The sequence below is a fragment of the Dendrobates tinctorius genome, unplaced genomic scaffold (genome assembly GCF_039654945.1).
Source record: "Dendrobates tinctorius isolate UK_male_01 unplaced genomic scaffold, ASM3965494v1 ptg000007l, whole genome shotgun sequence".
Taxonomy (NCBI): Eukaryota; Metazoa; Chordata; class Amphibia; order Anura; family Dendrobatidae; genus Dendrobates; species Dendrobates tinctorius.
In genome coordinates this window covers 53,180,421-53,203,260 of record NW_027361675.1, presented here as the reverse complement: position 1 = coordinate 53,203,260, position 22,840 = coordinate 53,180,421, and the positions used below count along the sequence as shown (strand labels likewise).

General features: G+C 46.9%; 1 protein-coding gene across 3 annotated transcripts in view; it reads left to right on the top strand.

Moving 5' to 3' along the window:
• The window catches only part of GTF2I (general transcription factor IIi), a 127,028-nt gene that overhangs the window by 76,762 nt on the left and 27,426 nt on the right, over positions 1-22,840 (top strand). For all 3 annotated transcript variants that reach the window (XM_073574740.1, XM_073574735.1, XM_073574731.1), the window contains exons 20-22: positions 1,687-1,745; positions 18,052-18,105; positions 21,263-21,352. In XM_073574740.1, the coding sequence (XP_073430841.1) occupies positions 1,687-1,745; positions 18,052-18,105; positions 21,263-21,352 (203 nt within the window). The remainder of the gene's footprint in view (positions 1-1,686; positions 1,746-18,051; positions 18,106-21,262; positions 21,353-22,840) is intronic.

The window sequence follows — 22,840 nt, the reverse complement described above, 5'->3', positions numbered from 1 at the left end:
TTCATAGAAATGGTAGCTGCAGATAAAACAGTGATTTTATTGAAACCGCAGCAAGCAGCTCAATAAGCAATATATCATTGAAATCACGGTCAGGCTGGTCTCGGTGGGCAGAGATACACTTGAACTATTATTCTTTAACTGTACTATCCCCTGTCACATTAGGATATCTTTACTTCTGTTTTTATGCTTTTGTCACATGCTACTGGCTTTATTAAAGGAATTCTGCCAACAAGTTTTTGCTATTTAATCTTGAGAGTAATATAGTGTATAGACATAGACTCTCTTTCCAGCGATGTATCACTTACTAGGCTGCTTGCTGTAGTTTTGCTAAAATCGCCATTTTATAACCTGGAAATTTTCACTAGAGAACTAGTAAACCTATTTCCATGTAATCCTCCATATTCATGAGCTCTATATAAAACCACCCCCACCGCTTATCAGAAGCTTTCTGCCTATGCACAGAGAGCTGCCAATCAGTGGTGTAGACAAGTTTATAAAGAGCTCAGCATTCAGAGAACTGGTAGATTTGCAGGAGATAAAACTAAGATGTATAAAACTTACAGCAAGCAGCCCAGTAAGTGATCCATTGTTGGAATCAAGGTGTCTCTGCCAGGTGTGGACTAGGGCTGAAATTCAGCCCTGGCATTTGAAATCACACAGGGCCATGCTGTCTCCGTCCCCAAGCACCAGATGGAATATATTACTAATATTACCCTGGATGGAGGAAAGCAAGATTTACTACAATGCCAATATTTCTAATGATACCCGTGGCCTACTGGGGTAAGTGACAGAGTCAGCGACTTTGTGCTCCGTCACAACTCTTGTCAGTATGGGTGTCTTTAGACATGGATTCTGTTAACAAAGTAGCAAGTAAAGCAGCCCACGACCAGACAGGCCCTTCTGGCATTTGTCAGAATTGCTAGATGGCCAGTCCGGCCCTGGTCTCAGCTATGTGATGCTGCTATCTGATGGAGTAACAAAAACCCGATGACAGATTAGGCTAGTTTCACATTTGCGCTATATAGCGCTGCGACGGCCTGCGCACGGCCGCCGCTAAGCCCCGCCCCCTGCCGGCTCCCTGCCCGCCCCATCCGGTCATCGCCTCCTACTAGCGCACATGGGTGCTTGCGATCTGCGCACCCTATCTTTAGCATAGGGTGCGCAGATCGTGCACTGGCCGTGCGCTAGCAGGATTTTGCCGTGCTCTGCGCACTTTTGAAGGTGCGCCGTGCGCGCCGAAATGCAACATGCTGCGTTTGGCGCACACGGGCGCACCTTCAAAAGTGCACAGCGCACGGCAAAATCCTGCTAGCGCACGATCTGCGCACCCTATGCTAAAGATAGGGTGCGCAGATCGCAAGCGCCCATGTGCGCTAGTAGGAGGCGATGACCGGATGGGGCGGGCAGGGGGCGGGGCTTAGCGGCGGTCGTGCGCAGGCCGTCGCAGCGCTGTAAAGCGCAAATGTGAAACTAGCCTTAGCATTAAAAGGTTTAAACAACTTCTTGGCAGGATGAGTCTGAACTCTCTGCCCGAAAGGTTGAGCTCTCGGACCTGGCTAATTATCAGAGTTCGTTTGGCTAATAGTCAGTCATTTTATGTAATTGTTTCCCAAATAAAATATTGTAAAGATTTTAGTTGTAAATTTCTTGTTTGTATTTAATGACCATGCTGTTTTCCAATAACAGGCCACAGCTTTTAGCACCTTACCTGCCTCCTGAGCTTGTCAGTAAAATCAATGTGGGAGGTAAGGAAATCTTGCATGAATGCGTTTCACTTTGTCGCTTTCACTCTGTGATTGCAAAGTTATATGTTATCATATTTGTTAACCCTTCCCTCATATGGACCTACGATTGTCAAAAGCTACCACATCTTCTAAGGTTCAATGCACTTTAATGCATAAAAAAAGAAAATCCCCCCCCCTCCGCCCAAAAAAACAAAATCAATAAACCAAACATTTTTTTCAGAAAAAAATATTTAAATTTATAAAATATCACCTGATGAAAATCAGGCATTGCTTTTAAATTGCGATTCAGTAGAAAATTAATTTAAAAAAATAATGAAAATGTCCTGGACAAAAATGATGGTACCTCTAGAAAAGAATGACAATAATTTGACCATAAAGGCATGTTAAACTCAGGTGTGTCTTGTAATTAGCAACACAGGTGTCTACAAACTTGTAATCAGTTAGTCTGCCTATTTCAAGGGTGAAAAGTAGTCACAGTGCTGTTTGGTATCATGATGTTTACCACACTGAACATGGACCAAAACAAAGTTATGGAGAGAGTCATCTCGGGTTATTGGAAAGAAAATTATAGACAAACATGTTAAAGGTAAATGTTATAATTGGGTTGGAGAACCTCTGGCCAGTTTGCTGTTTACGGCTCTCAAAGTCATTTGGTCCAGCCCTTAAGCAGATACCTCGTGGGCTGCAGTGATTGGGCTGCCAGTCCTTTTCCTTTTTTTTGTTGAGCTCACACATGCATCGTTCATTGATGAATGCCACCGTGGTGCACGTAACGCTGAATTACATTTGTGAGCCGAGATAACATGCTCTGCACTCCGCCTACGTGATTTATACAGCAGCAGTCTTTCCTATTTGATGTATACACAGCGGGCTCAGTGTCTCCTATGTGATGTATATACAATAGTCTCAGTGTGTGCTATGTGATTTATATACTTCAGTCTCAGTGTCTCCTTCTGATGTATACTGCAGTCTGTGTCTCTTTTGTGATGCATATACAGAAGTCTCAGTATATGCCATGTAATGTATACAACAGTCTCAGTGTATCCTATATGATGTATACAGCAGTCTTGGTGTCTCTTGTATAATGTTTACAGTAGTCTCATTATCTCTTATGTGATATATATATATATATATATATATATATATATATATATATAACAATCTCAGTGTCTCTTATTTGATATATACACTGCTCAAAAAAATAAAATAAAGAGAGTACTAAAATACCACATCCTAGATATCATTGAATAAAATATTCCAGTTGCAAATCTTTATTCATTACATAATGGAGTGCGTTGAGCACAATAAAACCAGAATACTATCCCATGGAGGTCTGGATTTGGAATGATACTCAAAATCAAAGTGGAAAATCAAATTACAGGCTAATCCAACTTCATTGAAAATGCCTCAAGACAAGGAAATGATGCTCAGTGCTGTGTGTGGCCTCCACGTTCATGTATGACCTCCCTACAACTCCTGGGCATGCTCCTGATGAGGCGGCTGATGTTATCCTGAGAGTTCTTCTCATAGACCTGGATTAAAGCATCAGTCAGCTCCTGGACAGTCTGTGGTGCAACGTGGCATTGGTGGATGGAACGAGACATGATGTCCCAGATGTACTCAATTGTATTCAAGTCTGGGGAACAGGCAGGCCAGTCCATATTAATAATGTCTTCATCATACCAGAACTACTGACACACTTCAGCCACAAGAGGTCTAGCATTGTCATGCATTAGAAGGAACCTAGGGCCCACAGCACCTACTTATGGTCTCATAATGGGTCTGAGGATCTCATCCCGGGAACCTAATAGCAGTCAGGGTACCTCTTGCTATCACATGGAGGGCTGTGCGGGCCCCCAAGGAAATGCCTTCCCACACCATAACTGACACACTGCCAAACCGGTCATGCTAGAGAATGTTGCAGGCAGCAGAACGTTCTCCATGGCGTCTCAAAACTCTGTCACATGTGCTCAGTGTGAACCTGCTCTCATCCATGAAGAGCACAGGTCACCAATGTCAAATCTGCCAATCTTGGTGTTCTCTGGCAAATGTCCTGTGTTGGTCTGTAAGCTCAACACCCACTTGTGGACATCGGACCCTCATACCACCCTCATGGAGTCTGTTTCTGGCAGTTTGAGCAGAGACATAGATGTTAGTGGCCTGCTGGTGGTCATTTTTCAGGGCTCTGGCACTCTTTCTGTTCCTCCTTGCACAAAGGAGGAGGTAGCGGTCCTGCTGCTGGGTTGTTGTCCTCCTACGGTCCCCTCCACATCACCTGGTGTACTGGCCTGTCTCCTGGTATTTGCTCCATTCTCTGGACACTGTGCTGACAGACACAGCTACCCTACTTGCCAAATCTCGCATTGATGTGCCATCCTGGATGAGCTGCACTACCTGAGCAACGTCTGTGGGTTGTAGACAACACTTTGTGCTACTACACAGTACCTCTAGGGGTGAGAGCAATGATAAAATGCAAAAGTGACCAAAAAACGGCTACAAAGGATGAGAACAGAGAAACGGTCTGTGGTCACCCCCTGCAGAACCAATCCTTTATAGGGGTTTTCTTGCTAATTGCCTATCATTTCTACCTGTAGTCTGTTCTATTTACACAACAGCAGGAGAAATTTTAAAAAAAAGTGTGAGTGACTTAATGCCCAGTTACACACTTCAATGTCCCAGCGATCCCACCAACGATCCAACGTGGATGGGATCGCTGGGACATAGCTGATCGCTGGTGAGCTGTCACATAGACCGACTCACCAGCGTTCAGGACCAGCGAGTAAGCTGGTATCCAAGGTAAACAGCGGGTATCTAAGAGCCGCGTGGCTCTAAGGCCTGTTTCACACTTGCTTTTTTTTGCAGCGCGTTTTTCCCGCAAAAAAACGCATTGAAAAACGCATACAAAAGCATACAACTGCTGCGTTTTTTTCAAGCATTTTTATGAGCATGCATGAAAAAAACGCAGCGTTTTTAAGCGTTTGTATGCGTTTTTAGTGCGTTTTTACCGCGTTTGCGTTTTTTTCCAACATTAGGTGGCCACTCACACTAACCCAAACCATGACTTTACTAACCCTGACCCTAACCCTAACCCTGACCCTAACCCTAACCCTTAACCAAACCATACTTAACCCTAACCCTGACCCTAACCCTTAACCAAACCATACTTAACCCTGACCCTAACCCTTAACCAAACCATACTTAACCCTAACCCTGACCCTAACCCTAACCCTGACCCTAACCCTAACCCTTAACCAAACCATACTTAACCCTAACCCTGACCCTAACCCTTAACCAAACCATACTTAACCTTAACCCTGACCCTAACCCTGACCCTAAACCAAACCATACTTAACCCTAACCCTAACCCTGACCCTAACCCTTAACCAAACCATACTTAACCTTAACCCTAACCCTGACCCTAACCCTAACCCTAACCCTTAACCAAACCATACTTAACCCTAACCCTGACCCTAACCCTGACCCTAACCCTTAACCAAACCATACTTAACCCTAACCCTGACCCTAACCCTTAACCAAACCATACTTAACCCTAACCCTGACCCTAACCCTTAACCAAACCATACTTAACCCTAACCCTGACCCTGACCCTAACCCTGACCCTAACCCTTAACCAAACCATACTTAACCTTAACCCTGACCCTGACCCTAACCCTTAACCAAACCATACTTAACCCTAACCCTGACCCTAACCCTTAACCAAACCATACTTAACCCTAACCCTGACCCTAACCCTAACCCTAAACCCCCTTAACTAACCCTAACTTACTCTGTCGCCTTATTGGGGGACACAGAACCGTGGGTGTTATGCTGCTGTCCACTAGGAGGCGACACTATGCATAATCTGAAAAAGATTAACTTTGGCTCCTCCTCTGCAGTATACACCCCTGGACGGCGTCAGCCTTCTCCAGTTTTTGCTTAGTGTCGCAAGGAGGCACACCTTTTTTTTCTTTTTTTCCTTTCGTCGGAACAGATGAAGAAAAGTGGGTCTCCAGCGAGACTCCCGGCATGGCTCCTTCCTTGGCCCCCTTTTTAGGGGTGCCCAGTTGAAGTAGAGATGGCGGTCCCCCATGTCGCTCCTTCCCCAGTCCCTCGGGTACTGGTCTGAAGTTGAGACCCCCCCCTCCTTCCCCAACCCCCTTCAGGGTCTGGGTTGAGGTTGAGGCAAGGATGAAGACCCCCTGACGGTGACAGACGCACCCTCCCTAATCCCCCGCAGGGGGCATTAGGTTGAGACGCTGCAGGTAGGGTCGGAGTACAGACAGCATTCTGCACCAGGGACCCCAGCCCAGCTGTGGGATCCTGCTGGGGCCGGGGGAGGGTGCAGGCAGACGTGGCACAGCAGAGACAGGGCTTTCTGCGCCCCTGCCTCTGCAGCAGCAGTGGCTCCATGGCGCTCCAGGGACCCCCCACACAGGAACCGCTAGCACTGCTGCCCCCACCGCTAGCCAGTCGCCCATTCTGGGGGGGTCCGGTGCAAATCCGACCCCCTCCCGGACTACCGCGCCGCTCTGGAGCCCTCCTGGGCATCAGGCCTCTAATTTAGACCGCGGCTTCGGCCTAGCCGAAGCCGCCGCCTTTTCCCCGCCCCCCCGGCCCGCCCCTGGCACGCCCCCCCGGATGACGAAAATGACACTGCAGTGTCATAGAAGGGGCGGATCGAGGCAGGAAGGGCGCGCTTTTACATGGCCCAGCGTGCCCTTTTCCAGCTCTCCGCCCCCTTCCCTCTCCACCTCAGAATCCGGTGGCCATCTTGCTGCACCTGGAGGAAGGCAGCACAGAGTCTCCGGGGGGCACAGGACATGGGGCTTATCAGCGCTGGACCTAAGGGGAGCACCGGTGGGGTAAGATCACAGCTGGGTCCTTGGTACTCAGCTGTGAATTCCTATAACCTATAGCGCTCTCCTACTCCTTTTTCCTCTGCGTAGATACCCCTGTAGGGTCTCTATTAATCAGCCTAGGTACTATGTCGGGCTCAAAGAAAAGAACCAGGCAAGACTGCTTTTATGCAGTCTGCACAGCCTGCAAGGCCACTCTCCCCAGCGGCAGCACGTATCCGCACTGCCGGGACTGTACCCAAAAAAACGGAGCAGATGTCGCAGTCTATGACACAGTCTATAGATAACCTGACCTCCACATTACTGCAGGGTCATGTCTCCGCTATGAACGTTACCCAGCAAAGGGACGTCCGGTCTCATGATCAGGGCGCTTCCGACAGTTCGAGGCGTAAGCGGACCCACAGGTCGCGTTCAGCTGTGTCCTCACATAGCAATAGGTCTTCCCCCTCCAGGGAAAGACACAGTGGCCTCAGGTCACCGAGGCCGTCCCCTGATAGAGAAGGACAATGCGGATCTCCACAATGATCCCAGACTACGGGAAACCTCCGCTCTAGTTCGCCCGCTAGGGAGCTCCTTAGCGATGCGCAGGACTCAGAGGGCATATGTGACTCCAATTCAGATAACGAAACAGAGAACGCTTTGCTCCCTAGTCCCCCTAGCAATACTGCGATAGTTGAGGATATCGTCTCTTCCATCCTTCGGGTGCTGGACATTTCAGATCCAACCCCGGAAGCACCAGAACACAACATTTCCTTTGAAAGTGTTCAGAAACCATCGAAGGTCTTCCCTAATCACCCGGAATTCCAAAAAATCCTTTCTAAGCATTTTTCGCAGCCTGAGAAAAAATTTGCCAATCGCAAGTATTTGGAAGCAAAATACCCCTTTCCACAGAAAGACACCAAGGATTGGACAGATCCGCCTGAAGTGGACCCTCCAGTCTCTGGGCTGGCAGCACAAACGCTTCTCTCGCTGCCGGACAGATCAACCTTCAAGGACACGGCAGACAGACAAGTCGAACGCATGGCTCGTTCAATCTTTGAAGCGGCAGGTGCCTCTTTGGCTCCCGCATTTGCTTTAGTCTGGGCAGCCAAGGCCATCATGGCTTGGGCTGCTCTATTGCAAAAGGGCCTTCAAGCTTCAAATCCTCAGATGGCGGACCAGGCGGTGCAAATTGCAGTGGTGGCAGATTACATGGTCCTTGCAGCGTTGGACTCTGCAAGAGGAATAGCGGGAATAGCATCAAACGCCATTACAATCCGGCGTATTCTCTGGCTAAGAGAATGGAAAGCGGATGCGGCCTCAAAAAAGTCCCTAACAAATCTCCCGTACTTCAGTGGCCGTCTTTTCGGTGAAAAGCTGGATACAATGATATCCAATGCTACCGGGGGCTAAAGTACTTCCCTCCCTCAACGCACGTTTAAAAGGCGTAATCAATCTCGTTTCCGATCCTTTCGGAATTCTTCGGGCTGGTCCGTCTCACGCCCAGCACAAAACCGTAATCGTTCCCCCCGCAGGGACAACACACGGCGGCACAGAGGCCGGACAGGAACTGGCAATCAAAGGCAAGCCAGGCAAAACCTAAAGGAGGAAAACCTCAGACTTTTCCCTCGTCCTGACTCATGCCCTCTCGAAGACACCCCACTTGTTGGCGGACGACTGCTACTCTTTCAGCAGGTCTGGCTGCCTATTACAGAAGACAAGTGGGTCAAGGAAATAGTGTCTTCAGGATACAAAATCGAGTTTACTACCAGCCCACCGCACAGGTTTTTTCCATCTGTCCCTCCAAAATCCCCGCTCAAAGCTCAGGCCTTCCGTCAAGCGGTTTCTTCCCTCCTGCGAGCAGGAGTCATAGTGCCAGTCCCAGCAGAAGAGCGCTTCCGAGGGTTCTACTCCAACCTGTTCGTGGTGCCCAAGAAGGGAGGCAGCATCCGACCCATACTAGACCTCAAGCAACTCAACAAGTACGTTCGAGTTCGTCACTTCCGCATGGAATCCCTCCGGTCAATCGTTGCGTCTATGGAAAAAGGAGAATATCTTGCCTCCATAGACATACAGGACGCATATACCAATTGCTCCCGCCCATCAGAGGTTTCTCAGATTCGCAATCAACCAAGACCATTATCAGTTTGTGGCCCTCCCGTTCGGTCTGGCCACGGCCCCCAGAACATTTACAAAGGTCATGGCAGCTACCATGGATGTTCTGCACTCCAGAGGCATAGTAGTCGTTCCATACCTGGACGACCTTCTCATCAAGGCCTCCACCCTCAAGGACTGCGAGGTCAACGTCTCGATCACGATCGACACTCTGACGCGCCTGGGATGGTTAGTCAATTTACAGAAGTCCTCGACTACCCCGAGTCAGTCTCTGACCTTCCTGGGGATGCTATTCGACACCTCCAAGGGTCTGGTGATCCTCCCCAGGGACAAGGCACTGGCTCTCCGTCTGGGAGTTCACACACTCCTCCGCAAGTCCCCCAGATCTCTCCGGTATACCATGAGAGTACTTGGCAGGATGGCAGCAGCAATGGAGGCGGTACCATTTGCCCAGTTTCACCTCAGACCCCTTCAACTGGCCATCCTCAAGTCCTGGGACAGGAATCCGTTCTCCCTCGACAGGGAGTTCCGGTTATCAGCAAACACCAGGAGGTCCCTGCACTGGTGGCTCAAGCCAACCTCGCTTGCAAGGGGAAAATCCTTTCCGGTCAATGGAAGGTTTTGACCACCGACGCAAGCCTTATGGGTTGGGGCGCGGTGCACCTACATCACAGAGCGCAAGGCAGGTGGTCACCAAGGGAATCGACCATGCCCATCAACATCCTGGAAATTCGGGCCATCTTCCTGGCGTTGCAAGCCTTCCATCACTTGCTGGCAGACTTTCATATCAGAGTACAGTCGGACAATGCCACAGCAGTGGCATACGTGAACCATCAAGGTGGCACCCGCAGCATCCAGGCGATGACCGAAGTAACGCGTATCCTACAGTGGGCGGAGGATGCAAGGTCGGTACTCTCCGCGGTCCACATTCCGGGCGTGGACAACTGGGAAGCCGACTATCTCAGCCGACAAGGAATGGACTCTGGGGAATGGTCTCTCCATCCCGAAGTCTTCGGTCAGATCTGTCATCGTTGGGGGACCCCGGACGTGGATCTGATGGCATCCCATCTCAATGCCAAGGTTCCCAATTTCATGGCCAGGACGCGCGATTCGCGATCGCTCGGAGCAGATGCCCTGGTTCAGGACTGGACCCAGTTCCAGCTTCTGTACATTTTTCCACCCCTCCCCCTGATCTCCAGAGTCCTGAGGAAGATCAAACAAGAGGGTGTTCCCACCATTCTGATCGCTCCAGACTGGCCCAGGCGTACATGGTACGCCGACGTCGTGCAACTCACAGCAGACGCTCCCTGGCGTCTCCCCACACGTCCCGACCTCCTGTCACAAGGCCCGTTCTTCCACCAGAACTCAGGGGCTCTCAATTTGACGGAGTGGCCATTGAGACCTGGGTTTTGACCCAAGCAGGTTTTTCACCGGACGTTGTTAAAACCATGATCAGGGCTCGAAAGCCAACTTCAGCCAGGATTTACTATCGTACCTGGAAGGTTTTTCTTCACATGGTGCGACTCTCGTGGGCAGATTCCACTTCCCTATTCTCTTCCAAAGGCCCTCGGGTTCCTTCAGTCAGGCCTGGACGCCGGGCTATCCCTGGGCTCGCTGAAGAGCCAGGTCTCAGCGCTTTCAGTGCTCTTTCAGAGGCGTATTGCTAACAAGCCGCAAGTGTAGACTTTTCTCCAAGGGGTTTCCCGATTGGTTCCCCCCTACAAACGTCCGTTGGAGACGTGGGACCTCAACCTGGTCTTGACAGCACTACAGTCACCTCCTTTTGAACCCCTTAGGGTGGTCTCACTCCGCTTTCTATCGCAGAAAGTGGTTTTCCTGGTGGCAATCACCTCGCTACGCAGGGTGTCTGAACTTTCAGCTCTTTCCTGCAGACAACCCTTCCTGGTTTTTCATCAGGACAAGGTGGTTCTCCGTACAGTACCATCTTTCCTTCCGAAGGTCGGGTCCAGCTTCCACCTCAATGAGGAAATATCACTACCGTCTCTTTGCCCGGCTCCCGTTCATAGGGTAGAGAAGGCTCTGCATACGCTTGACCTTGTCAGGGCATTGCGTGTTTACGTGTCTAGGACTGCTCCTTTTCGGAAGTCTGATTCACTTTTCCTTCTTCCAGAAGGCGTTCGCAAGGGCCTACCGGCTTCCAAAGCCACCCTTGCTAGGTGGATCAAGTCCACCATTCAAGAGGCTTACCGCCTCAACAATTCTCCTCTTCCGGCCGGTATCACGGCACACTCTACGCGGGCGGTAGGGGCCTCTTGGGCCATTCGGCATCAAGCCTCAGCACATCAAGTGTGTAAGGCAGCCACTTGGACTAACCTGCACACATTTACAAAACACTACAGAGTGCATACCCAGTCCTCAGCGGATGCGAGCCTGGGTAGACGGGTCCTGCAGGCGGCAGTACTCCAAGTCTAGGGGACTGTCGGCACAATATTCGTCCACTGCTTCCCACCCAGGGACTGCTTTAGGACGTCCCACGGTTCTGTGTCCCCCAATAAGGCGACAGAGTAAAGGAGATTTTTGTGTACTCACCGTAAAATCTCTTTCTCTTAGCCTTTAATTGGGGGACACAGCTCCCACCCTGTAGCCCTTGTGGGCCGTTGTTACGGTTGGGTTCTCATATTGTTGTTTGAGCCTGTTTATAGTAGCCTTTTTTTTTTTTTTTTACAGGCATGGTTATGTTTCTGGTATATTCCTCCTAATGCTTTTGCACAAAACTGGAGAAGGCTGACGCCGTCCAGGGGTGTATACTGCAGAGGAGGAGCCAAAGTTAATCTTTTTCAGATTATGCATAGTGTCGCCTCCTAGTGGACAGCAGCATAACACCCACGGTTCTGTGTCCCCCAATTAAAGGCTAAGAGAAAGAGATTTTACGGTGAGTACACAAAAATCTCCTTTTTCCCAAACCCCTAAATTCCATTGTCTAAACTAATGGTAAAAAAAAAAACGCATGTGCAAAAAAACGCATACATAAGCATGCCAATGCGCACATATGCTCACCATAGACTTATAATGGGTGTCTTGCTGTAAAAAAACGCATTGCGCGCGCATGCGTTTTTTTGAGGCAAATCGGACGCACAAAAAATGCAACAAGTTGCATTTTGTGCGCCCGAGCGCATACCGCAAAAAAACGCATGCGCGGTAAAACGCGTACAAACGCATGTGTATGCGCACATAAGCGCATCCCATGCAAAGTATAGGAAAAAAAAACGCATGCGCTATTTAGCGCTAAATTACCGCGAAAAAAAACGCAAATGTGAAACCAGCCTTAGATACCCGAATTTTACCCTGGAAACCAGCATGCACGCTGGTTTCCAAGGTAAACAGCAGGTAACTAAGAGCCGCACGGCTCTTAAATACCCGCTGTTTACCCTGGTAACCAGCGTGCACACTGGTTTCCAAAGTAAACAGCAAGTAACTAAGAGCCGCGCAGCTCTTAGATTCCCGCTGTTTACCTTAGAAATTAGCTCCCAGCGTCGCTGATCGTTGCTCTCTTGCTGTCAGACGCAGCGATGCGCGCTGGCCAGCGGGAGACCAACGATAAAAAAATGGCCCAGGACGTTCGAGCGCGATCAGCGATACCCGGCAGGGGGCCGGTCGCTGATACATGTCACACACAGCGATCTCGCTGGCGAGATCGCTGTGGCGTCACAAAATCAGCGATATCGCTGGCGATCTCGCTGTGTTCTACGGCGCCTTTAGAGTTGCATTGTGTTGTTTGTGTTCCCTTTATTTCTTTTGAGCTCTGTATACACTGTATACAGCAGTCTCAGTGTATGTGATGTATGCAGCAATAGTAAAAAAATAGGATAAAAAGATGGATTATCTCCGCGCCACTTGAAAGATAGAAGTCCAGATGGATAATCAGATGAAATATGGCTTTATTCAATGCATTTCGGAGCACTATGACTCCTTCATCAGGAAACCACAAAAGTATATACATGACGCATCATGACGCTCACTGTATCCCTCTGCTAGTAAAGCCAGAATTGAGCCATTCTTTCCTCACTCAAGACTTTTTTCTTTTCAACTCCTTTAGCATGGATAAGTCATTTTTTCATTCCTATTTTGGGATATTACTAGCACTTGTTTTGCCATTCAGCTTGTCCTATTGCAAGAGGATTGTAAACACCACAACAGGGTTTTTTATACTTCCCTTTGTTAAATAAGATTTGGTTCAGGTGATCACCTAATCAGAAGCACATCAAGTAGAATGAGGTGTACTCTGGTTGGAATTCAACGGATACTGTAATGGAATGGCTGTCAGACATGTAGAGAAGCTGATTTTTATAAAACTGTATAGTGGTCTCTTAATTTTTGCCAGAGCTCTATATAAATTACTATAAAAAAAAAACTAACAGTGACAGACAAGTACAGAAAGGAGATTACCCTACTCTTGTGAGCTTACAGTTCACAGGGTGATGGGGAAGGAGACAGTAGGGTAGGGGTTTGCAGCAGCTTCAGTGGTGGTGAGGTGGCAGCGGGGTCTCTGCAGACTTTTTAAAGCTTTATTGAAGAGGTCGGTTTTCAAGTTCCATCTAAAAGTTCTGAATGTGGTGGATAATCGAACATGTTGGGGCACAGAATTCAACTGGATGGAGGCTACTTGGGAGAAGTCTTGGAGGCGATTGGGTGAGGAATGTACGAGTGTGGAGGAGAGACTGGATATTACATGCGAGAAGATATCGGGAATGATCCAAAATACACATCTGTTGCATTAACTCCTTCACAACCTAGGTTTTTTTCCTTTTAACATTTCTGTTTTTTGCTCCCTTTCTTCCCAGAGCTATAACTTTTTCATCGTGTACTAGAAAATGGGGAACAAAAAAACTAAAGTGCGGTGAATTTGCAAAAAATGTGCAGTTCCAAAAATGGTCTGTGGTCACCACCTGCAGAACCATTCCTATATGGGGGTTGTCTTGCTAATTGCCTATAATTTTTACCTGTTTGTTCCATTATGCAATACCATCAGGGAGACATCTGATTGGCTCAGGAACTTATTTTGCTGCAACATGTGAGGAGTGGAATTCCACCTTGTCGGCACATTGCATATCAAGCGGTTAACTGGTAGGCCGAAAGATCTCTGTAGCGATGCAAGTTGATGACCTGCGGGGTGTGTTCGGCATAAGTGAGCACACAGAGACAGTGCTTTATGCAGCGCATCCAGGCTGGGATAGTGGTGGATAAATTTCTGCACACGTTGAATACCAAGCCTAGTCTCCCTTCCACCACAACCTCGCTTTTTCCCAGTCATGTTGGATATTCCCTTCCCCTCTTTTAACCAGCTGTTTCACAACCCTAGGCCTAGACCTGTTAGTCATTTAGAAAAGAAAAACTACTTGAGCAGAAAAATTCAATAGATAACAAGAGCCATTCCATACAACAAATTAAATTTTATTAAGTAGAGACACAATTAAGGACAAAACTATTTAAAAAAAAATTGACAGGACATGATAAAAAAGCAAGGGAAGCAGTCCAGCACAAACAGCATTAATTGTAAGAGGTATATATCATATATGAGGATTGAAAAATTTAACCCCATAATATGAACAAATAAGGGTGTAACGAATGAATCAAGTATAGTGTCAACAGTATGAAGTGCAGTACAAGGTGTCAGTCACCTGTCACCTGTCACGAAATTAACAATCAGTATTGATTTACCAAGATACCGGTAGTATGTCTATCAACAATATTAACCTAAACTATTTTGATTAGGAAATGTCTCCTGCCGCACAGCAGTATCAGCCCAAACGATTTGATTTTGATTAGGAAATGTTGACTCATGCCTACACCACAATTTTAGCCCAAACGATTTTGATTAGGAAATGTGGCCTTGTGCCTGCTCCCCAATATTAGCCCACATGATTTTGAATAGGAAATGTGACCTGGTGACTGCACAACAATATTAGCCTAAATGATTTTGATTAAGAAATGTGGCCTGGTGCCTGAACAACAATATTAACCCAATCTATTTTTAATTAGGAAATGTGGACTCGTGCCTGCACCCTAATTTTAGCCCAAACAATTTTGAATAAGAAATGTGGCCTGGTGCCTGCACAACCATATTAGCCCAAACCATTTTGATTGGGAAATGTGGACTCTTGTTTGCATGCCAATATTAGCCCAAACATTTTTGATTAGGAAATGTGGACTCCTGCTTGAACCCCAATATTAGCCCAAATGATTTTGATTAGGAAATGTGGCCTGGTGCCTGCACACCAATATTAACCCAAACAATTTTAATTAGGAAATGTGGCCTGGTGCCTTAACAACAATATTATCCCAAATGATTTTGATTAGAAAATGTGGCCTTGTGCCTGCACTACAACATTAGCACAGACGATTTTGATTAGGAAATGTGGAGTCCTGCCTGCACGACAATATTATCCCAAACAATTTTGATTAGGAAACGTGGACTCCTGCCTGCAAAATACTATTAGCACAAACTAGTTAGATGCAGGAAGGTCGATTTCACACAGGATCCTATCTAACTATCTGACAACTTGCAGCAGGAGCAGCCGCCTCTCTGCGCTGTTACACTGACAAAATGACGCCAGCAAAACAACATATCCGCTTTTTATATGGAGAGGGACATGTGACTTCGGCAGCCAATGACAGAAGCCCTTGTGTCTGGATGTTGTGGATGGTTTCTGCGCCCTAATTGGCTGCCAGAATCTACACACATTAAGTTAGTTTTTTTTAAAAAAACAGGATTTTTGGGTTGCTTACCGGAAAATCTGTTTCTCTGAGCCTTCATTGGGGGACACAGGAACCATGGGTGTATGCTGCTGCCACTAGGAGGCTGACACTATGTAAATAAAAAAGTTAGCTCCTCCTCCGCAGTCTACACCCCACCCACAGGAAGTAAGATATCCAGTTAGTGAGAAAGCAGTAGGAGAAGCAACAGAATAGAGAATAAACAGACAACTCAACTGTAACCATAAGACACAGATCAAATAGCAGGAGTTGTAAAACATGGGAGGGTGCTGTGTCCCCCAATGAAGGCTCAGAGAAACAGATTTTATGGTGAGCAACCCAAAAATCCTGTTTTCTCCATCGCTTCATTGGGGGACACAGGAACCATGGGACCTCCCAAAGCAGTCCCTGGGGAGGGAAAAGCAAACTTCCATTAGGTCGGCGAACTCACTCGCCGCCTGCAAGATCCTTCTGCCTAGGCTGGCATCCGCCGAAGCGTAGGTGTGGACCCTGTAGAATTTCGCAAACGTGTGGACAGAAGACCAGGTTGCAGCCTTGGAAAGCTGCAGCGTGGAAGCCCTGTGGTGCACCGCCCAGGAGGCGCCCACTGTCTGGATGGAGTGAGCCTTAACCCCAGGAGGGGCACTCTGTTATTGACCCGGTAAGTCTCCAAGATTGCCGATCTGATCCAGCGAGCAATAGTCGGCTTGGAGGCCGGCAGGCCTTTTCGCGCCCCATCTGGAATGACGAAAAAACGGGAGTCTGTCTACCGGAGCAAAGCAAATCTAGCCAAATAGACCCACGTTGCCCTGACCAGGTGTTGCAGGAGCTTTCCAGGGGATGAATTGGAGCCGGGCAAAAGGAAGGTAGAACGATGTCTTCATTTAGGTGGAAAGCGGACACCACCTTGGGAAGGAAGGAAAGTGGAGGCCGCAGGACCACTTTATCTTAGTGAATCACCAAGAAAAGAGGGCGACAAGACAGGGCCGCAAACTCTGAGACGCGCCGGATGGAAGTGATGGACACGAAAAAGGCCACTTTCCAAGAGAGAAAGGATAGGGAAACTTCCTTGAGAGGCTCAAAGGGGGGACCTTGTGGGGCCTCTAGGACTAGATTGAGATCCCAGGGATCCACGGGAGCCCGATACGGCGGTGCTGCATGAGCTGCCCCCTGCAGAAAAGTTTTTGACCAGCGGACGAGAGGATAACGTCTTCTGGAAGTGAATGGAAAGCGCCGTTACTTGGCCCTTTAGAAAACTAAGGGCAAGACCAGCGTTCAGGCCCACCTGGAGGAAAGCCATAACAGAAGGGAGCGAAAAAAGACAGGCAGGGTGTGATTGGATTCGCACTAACCAAAATAGGCCTTCCACGTTTGATAGTATAATCTGGAAGACGATGGCTTCCTAGCCCGGATCATGGTGTGAATTACCCGATCTGAAAAAACCCGACCCCCTTCAGAACCGCGATATCAATGGCCACGCCGTCAAATTGAGCGACCGAGAATTGGGGTGGTAGATCGGACCCTGAGGCAGCAGATCTGATCTGTCTGGAAGCCTCCAGGGAGCATCCGCGAGAAGGTTGACTGTGTCCGCGAACCAAGACCTTCTGGGCCAATCTGACACGATGAGGATGACTGACACCCCTTCTGCCTTGAACTTCTTCAACCGCTTGGGGAGACAAGGAAGGGGAGGGAACAGATAGGGAAGCGCGAACTCCAGCCGCCATGTTCTCCGGTCTTCCATTCTTCTTTCTGGGCTGGGGAAGGAAAAACATACCTTCTAATACCTTGAAGGTCGGACGTCCGGGATCCGCTTGAGGGACCTCCGTGGGACGTCCACGTCTCCTCACACCGACAGGCTCTGGTGAGCGAGTGGTTAGGGGGACGAAAAGCAGGACTGGATCCGGGCCGCCTGAACACTCTTCTGTGTTAGGGCTCTTGGTCCTGCCGGCTAGACGTATGAGGATACGGGGTGGCAGTACACGCCGTACTCACAGTCTCTTTGTGGGAGTACAGTTGTGACTATTCACGCTGTATCCCTCCGGAAACCTGAAAGGGAACGACGCACACTGAGGTGGATAAGGGTCTAATGAAAGACCCGTGTCCACCTCCTACTGACACTAAGCTAAACTGGATATCTTCCTGTCGGTGGGGTGTAGACTGCGGAGGAGGAGCTAACTTTTTTATTTACATAGTGTCAGCCTCCTAGTGGCAGCAGCATACACCCATGGTTCCTGGGTCCCCCAATGAAGCGATGGAGAAATACAGTTTGCCACTCCTCTGACTTCTAGCCAACCCCTCCCTTCATAAAACACGTACCCCCACTCATCATACAGCACGACTATCCTAGCCAATGTTCTAACAAAAGCATTAGTGGAAACACAATCATTTACTGAGCTGTGACTAAATTTTGCCGACTTTGAGGGAAAATGCTTGGGAATCCGAACACGAATCTGAATGTGCTACGTTCGTGCCAAATTTGAGATTGGCGAACATTTTCCGAACAAGTTCGCTCATCTCTATTCAGCACCACAAAATTATTTAGGTTCACCTGTTTTCATCTCTTGAACCAATTTGGCTGTAGAACAGTGTAATGGGTTCCATAACTTCTAATTTGTAACATGTTCATTATTTTTTGTTTGTAGCAGTTCAGAACTCAAACATAGGACCGAGTCCAGGAAGTCAGTCTGCAGATGATGGTAAGATTTGGTGCAGTCCCTCTGGATGTGCTTATAAACTGTTTTGGTATGGAGGAAATGGGTGCATTTAGGCTGCGTTCACACATCGCGTTTTTTCGCGTTTTCGTGGCGTTTTTTAACTCGCGATTTTGCCGCGAAAACGCAAAAAACAGCAACCCATGCAATCCTATGGGATTCCGCAATGCTGTGCTAATGCTGCGGATTTTCCCTCGGTGGAATCGCATCACAGAAAAATACGCAGCATGCTCACTATTTTGCAGAATCGCGGCGATCCCACAACCATAGGAATGCATTGCTCTGCTTACTTCCCGCATGTGGCTGTGCCCACCATGCGAAAAGTAAGCAGAACATTTGCAGATGGTACCCACGGTCCAGAGGAGAAGAGACTGTCCTCCAGGCTCTGGGTACCATATCCCTGTTAAAAATAGAATAAAAAATGGTGTTCTATTCACCTTCCGGCATCTCGTGCAGCCTTCCCGGGCCTCAGCGATGCTTCCGTTCCCAGTAATGCCTTGCGATACCTTTGATGACGTCGTGGTCTCGCGATAATGTAGAGGTCCCTATTCCTCGCGAGATCGCTACATTATCGCGAGACCGCAACGTCATCAAAGGTCTCGCAAGGCATTACTGGGAACGGAAGCATCGCTGAGGCCCAGGAAGGCTGAGCGGGATGCCGGAAGGTGAATATAACCCGTTTTTTTTTTTTTTTTTTCTTTTTCATTATATCTTTTACTATTGATGCCGCATAGGCAGCCTCAATAGCAAAAAGTTGGTCATACTCATCAAACACTGTTTGACGAGTGTGACCAACCTGTCAATCCGTTCTCCAAGCGATGCTATAGATCACTAGCATTCTGCAAGCTAATTACGGTTGCAAATCGCTAGTTTTTCCACGGGAAAATCGCGGGAATTTAAAATGCGATTTTCCCGCGGAATGGAATTCCGGAATTCTCGCGGTAACTTCCGCAAGAGTTCCGCTACGTGTGCACATAGCCTTATAGTTTACTACATCAGTAAATGAAAAGTGTAATTTCTTTTAACCTGTAGGACTCTCACCAATGTACAGTATATTGATTTATATTCAGTTCAGTGAAACTGTCACGATAGGCACCTTAGTTTAATAATTTGCTATCTACATATTTAAAATCGGAATCTTGTTTCCACCATAGGTAAATTGATATCCTCTGGATTTTTGTGACATCTTTGAGACGAATAATAACTTCTTATATCAAAAGTAAAATGTTACACCCGGCACAGTTATTGGTCCAGAGTTCTAAACTACTGGATCCCATCCAGGAGCCCTCATTTTATGGCTACCTACTTTAAGTGTATTTTAAATGCTTTAAAGGGGTTTTCCCATGAACAAAGTATATTTTAATTAATAGATTTTGGATTAAAAATAAGTTCCACAATTGGCTATAATAAAAAATAAATGTTCCTGTGCTGAGATCTTATAAATGTGCCTTTGCTCTGTTCTACGTAATGGCTGTGTCTGACCGTACAGGCTCATAGTTTGCTCATATCACAGCTCCAGGCCAAGAGATGATGTGAAAGAGATGATACAGACAAGACAGCATGGAGTCATGACTGATTTTTTCAATAAGGTAAAATATGCTTTTAAAAAGCCAGTGAAATGTTTTACCTTACAGAAAGGATAATTTGAGATCCCCTGCGGTAATGTCTGTACGCTCTTTTCCTTCCTCCCCTGCCCAGGAGCTGTAGTTTGAACAGACCATGTCCCTGTACGGTCAGACACAGCCATTACACAGTACACAGCAGGGGCACATTTATAAGATTATCTCAGCACAGGAATATTTTATTTAACCCCTTAACGTCCACTGACAGACACAGTCCGTCATGTCAGTTCCCACACCAGGACGGACTGTGTCTGTCACACATTTAAACACGCAGTGACAGTTCAGTGCAAGACAGCTGTCAGTGACAGCTGAGAAGCAAGGGAAGAGGTGCAGGGAACCATGCTGTTGGTCCCCGCACCCAGATCACTGTGATCAGTCAGTCAGTCTGACTGACCGATCACAGAATGATCACGCAGGACATGCTGAAATATCAGCACTTCCTGCCTGATCAGTGCAGGAGCTCAGCTCTGTCAGTGGCTGTGCCGCCCTTAGATGTTAACTATGCTTTATCATCATATAGCTTGTAAAAAGTGGAATAAAACGCGATCAAAAAGACGAATGTAAATGAAAACAGTAGCACTGAAAACACCATCTTGTCCCGCAAAAAAACAATTTGCCATACAACTCCATCAGCAGAAAAAAATAAAAAAAATTATAGCTCTCAGAATAAATCGATGCAAAAATAAATATTTTTTTCTATAAAATAGTTTTTGTGTAAAAGCGCCAAAACATAAAAAACAATATAAATGTGGTATCGCTGTAATCGTACTGGACCGAAGAATAAAACTGCCTTACCAATTTTACCACATGCAGAATGGAGAAAAAAAAATTACTGAATTGCTGGTTTTTGTTCATTCTGCCTCCACAAAAATCGGAATAGAAAGCGATCAAAAAATGTCATGTGCCCAAAAATGGTACCAATAAAAAAAAAAAAAAAAAGTCAGCTTGTGACCCCAACTTCTGACTGACCAGAAGTCAGTTGTAACGGTTCTAAGCTGTCAACATAAGTCTGTGAGATCCTTGTTCTGGCTCTCAGACTTACATTGAATTGTGACTGCAAACACTGGAGCGATCTGCCAAGTCACAAATTGCTGAAGACTGACCGCAGGCGATAAAAGATGAAGATGTGGCTGTTAAGTAGAAGACTAGGAGCATGTAACTTAGAGCACCACTCCAGCCCTCCGACAGAAAAAAACCCCGCTGGAGTGGTACTTTAGGAAGCACCTATTTTCACATTCTTTGCTGCTGTGGTAAATCACTGCAAAGTTAAACAGTACATGGTCCTCCTGTATTCTTAATATTCTGTGCGCCAGGCTGTGTGGGCTTTTCTCTGCACACTTGACACTGCACTCTGCACTCCTATGACTATGACATTAAATTATTGCTAAACACTGCTTTAGTTATGGGTGAAAAATTGTTTGTCCATAAAATTCAACCAAGGGAGGGGAGATTGTTTTTTACTTATCATTGTATACCTGTAGTATGAATATATAGATTTTTCCCTTCTTTTTGTATTCCAGATAAATCCAAAAACACCATTGTGCGCTGTACTCCACAAACCAATGGTATTACAATGACCTCTAAATCACGGGGAAGAGAGTTCTCCTTTGGTAAAACAATTATTACTACATATCATAATTTGCCCATGGTTTTCCTGGCTTATATAATAACATTTTATGATAAGGTTATGAAGTCTTTGATTTGGTTATATATTAGAAAGTCAAGCACAGTAAATACCTAATAGCCTTATTACCCTGATGGCATAGTACTAAGGGTCCATTTACATTACACGATTATCATAAACAAGTGAAAATCTTGCAGAATAAACAGGTTCCTGATCACCCGATAAGCAAGAAAAATGCTCATTTGTTGGGTCGAAATTATTTTTGGATTTGCACAAGTTCTAAGGAGTAAGGTTTCTCCTTGTGGAGAATGACATACCAGCTCTGGCTTGTCAAGGTAAGGAGGCTTATTCGCCGTGCAATGCACCTCTGGGAAATTTTATATGCAAATTGCCTCTTCAGAGAGAAAGAGGACTTTTACTCTACAGCGCCACCTATTGGTAGTAGCGATCCTACAAGTCACAATCAACCCTTTTAACGAGTCTTGTAATATGACTTAGGATAAAAGCCAAATCAGAATCTCAGTTTGCAGACACGGTGTCTGCAAATTGAGATTCTGATTTGGCTTTTATCCTAAGTCATTTTACAAGACTCGTGAAAGGGTTGATTGTGACTTGTAGGATCGCTACTACCAATAGGTGGCGCTGTAGAGTAAAAGTCCTCTTTCTCTCTGAAGAGGCAATATGGATTTGCACAAAGAATTATCATTCTCGGTAGCTCATCGTCTTGTGTAAACTGGACCTTTGCTGTTGAGAACAGTGGCAGCCCTTGCGCACAGAATGAAGGGTCCATAGTGTGTTAGTATTGCATTTTCTTCTAAGTTTTCGCTGACACAAGGGTGTTTCCTGCTACCAGCTGTGCAGGAAGATGTCCCACAGTTCAACTCTGTGCTGCAGTTCCCTGCACAGTGAATGAAGGGTGTTCCGCCTTATACGAGCTCTGCAATCTCCTTAATTGTAAAAAGGTTGTTCACACTCAATTGCTAAATACCCCTTTGTAAAATAGCAACAGCCTATACTCACCTTCGGGGCTGGCGCAGTTCCAGCAACATCGGCGCGCCTGTTCTCCTAGGGCTTGCATAACATTATTTTGCCACATCAGTCCTACAGCCAATCAGAGGCTGCTTCATTCTCACTTCCTTCAGACAAAAATTGACAGCCGGAAGAAATGAAAGCTGCTGCTACGTCTTTGACTTCCTCAAAATTTTAGTTATATCGGAAGGAAGTGAGAATGAAACAGCTGCCGGGCCCATGTGGCAAAACAGCGTTACGCGAACCAGTGTAGTCATTGCTGGAACGGCGTTGACACCTGAAGTAAGTGTAGACTGCTGTTATTTTACAAAGGAGAATATAGCAATGGAGAATAGGTTGTCTTAGTAGTGGACAGCCTTTAAGGATTGTGATGGTCCTAGGAATCGCCCACTGACCACAAAGTGACATCATATCTTACTGATATACCATCACTTTATTAGATAGG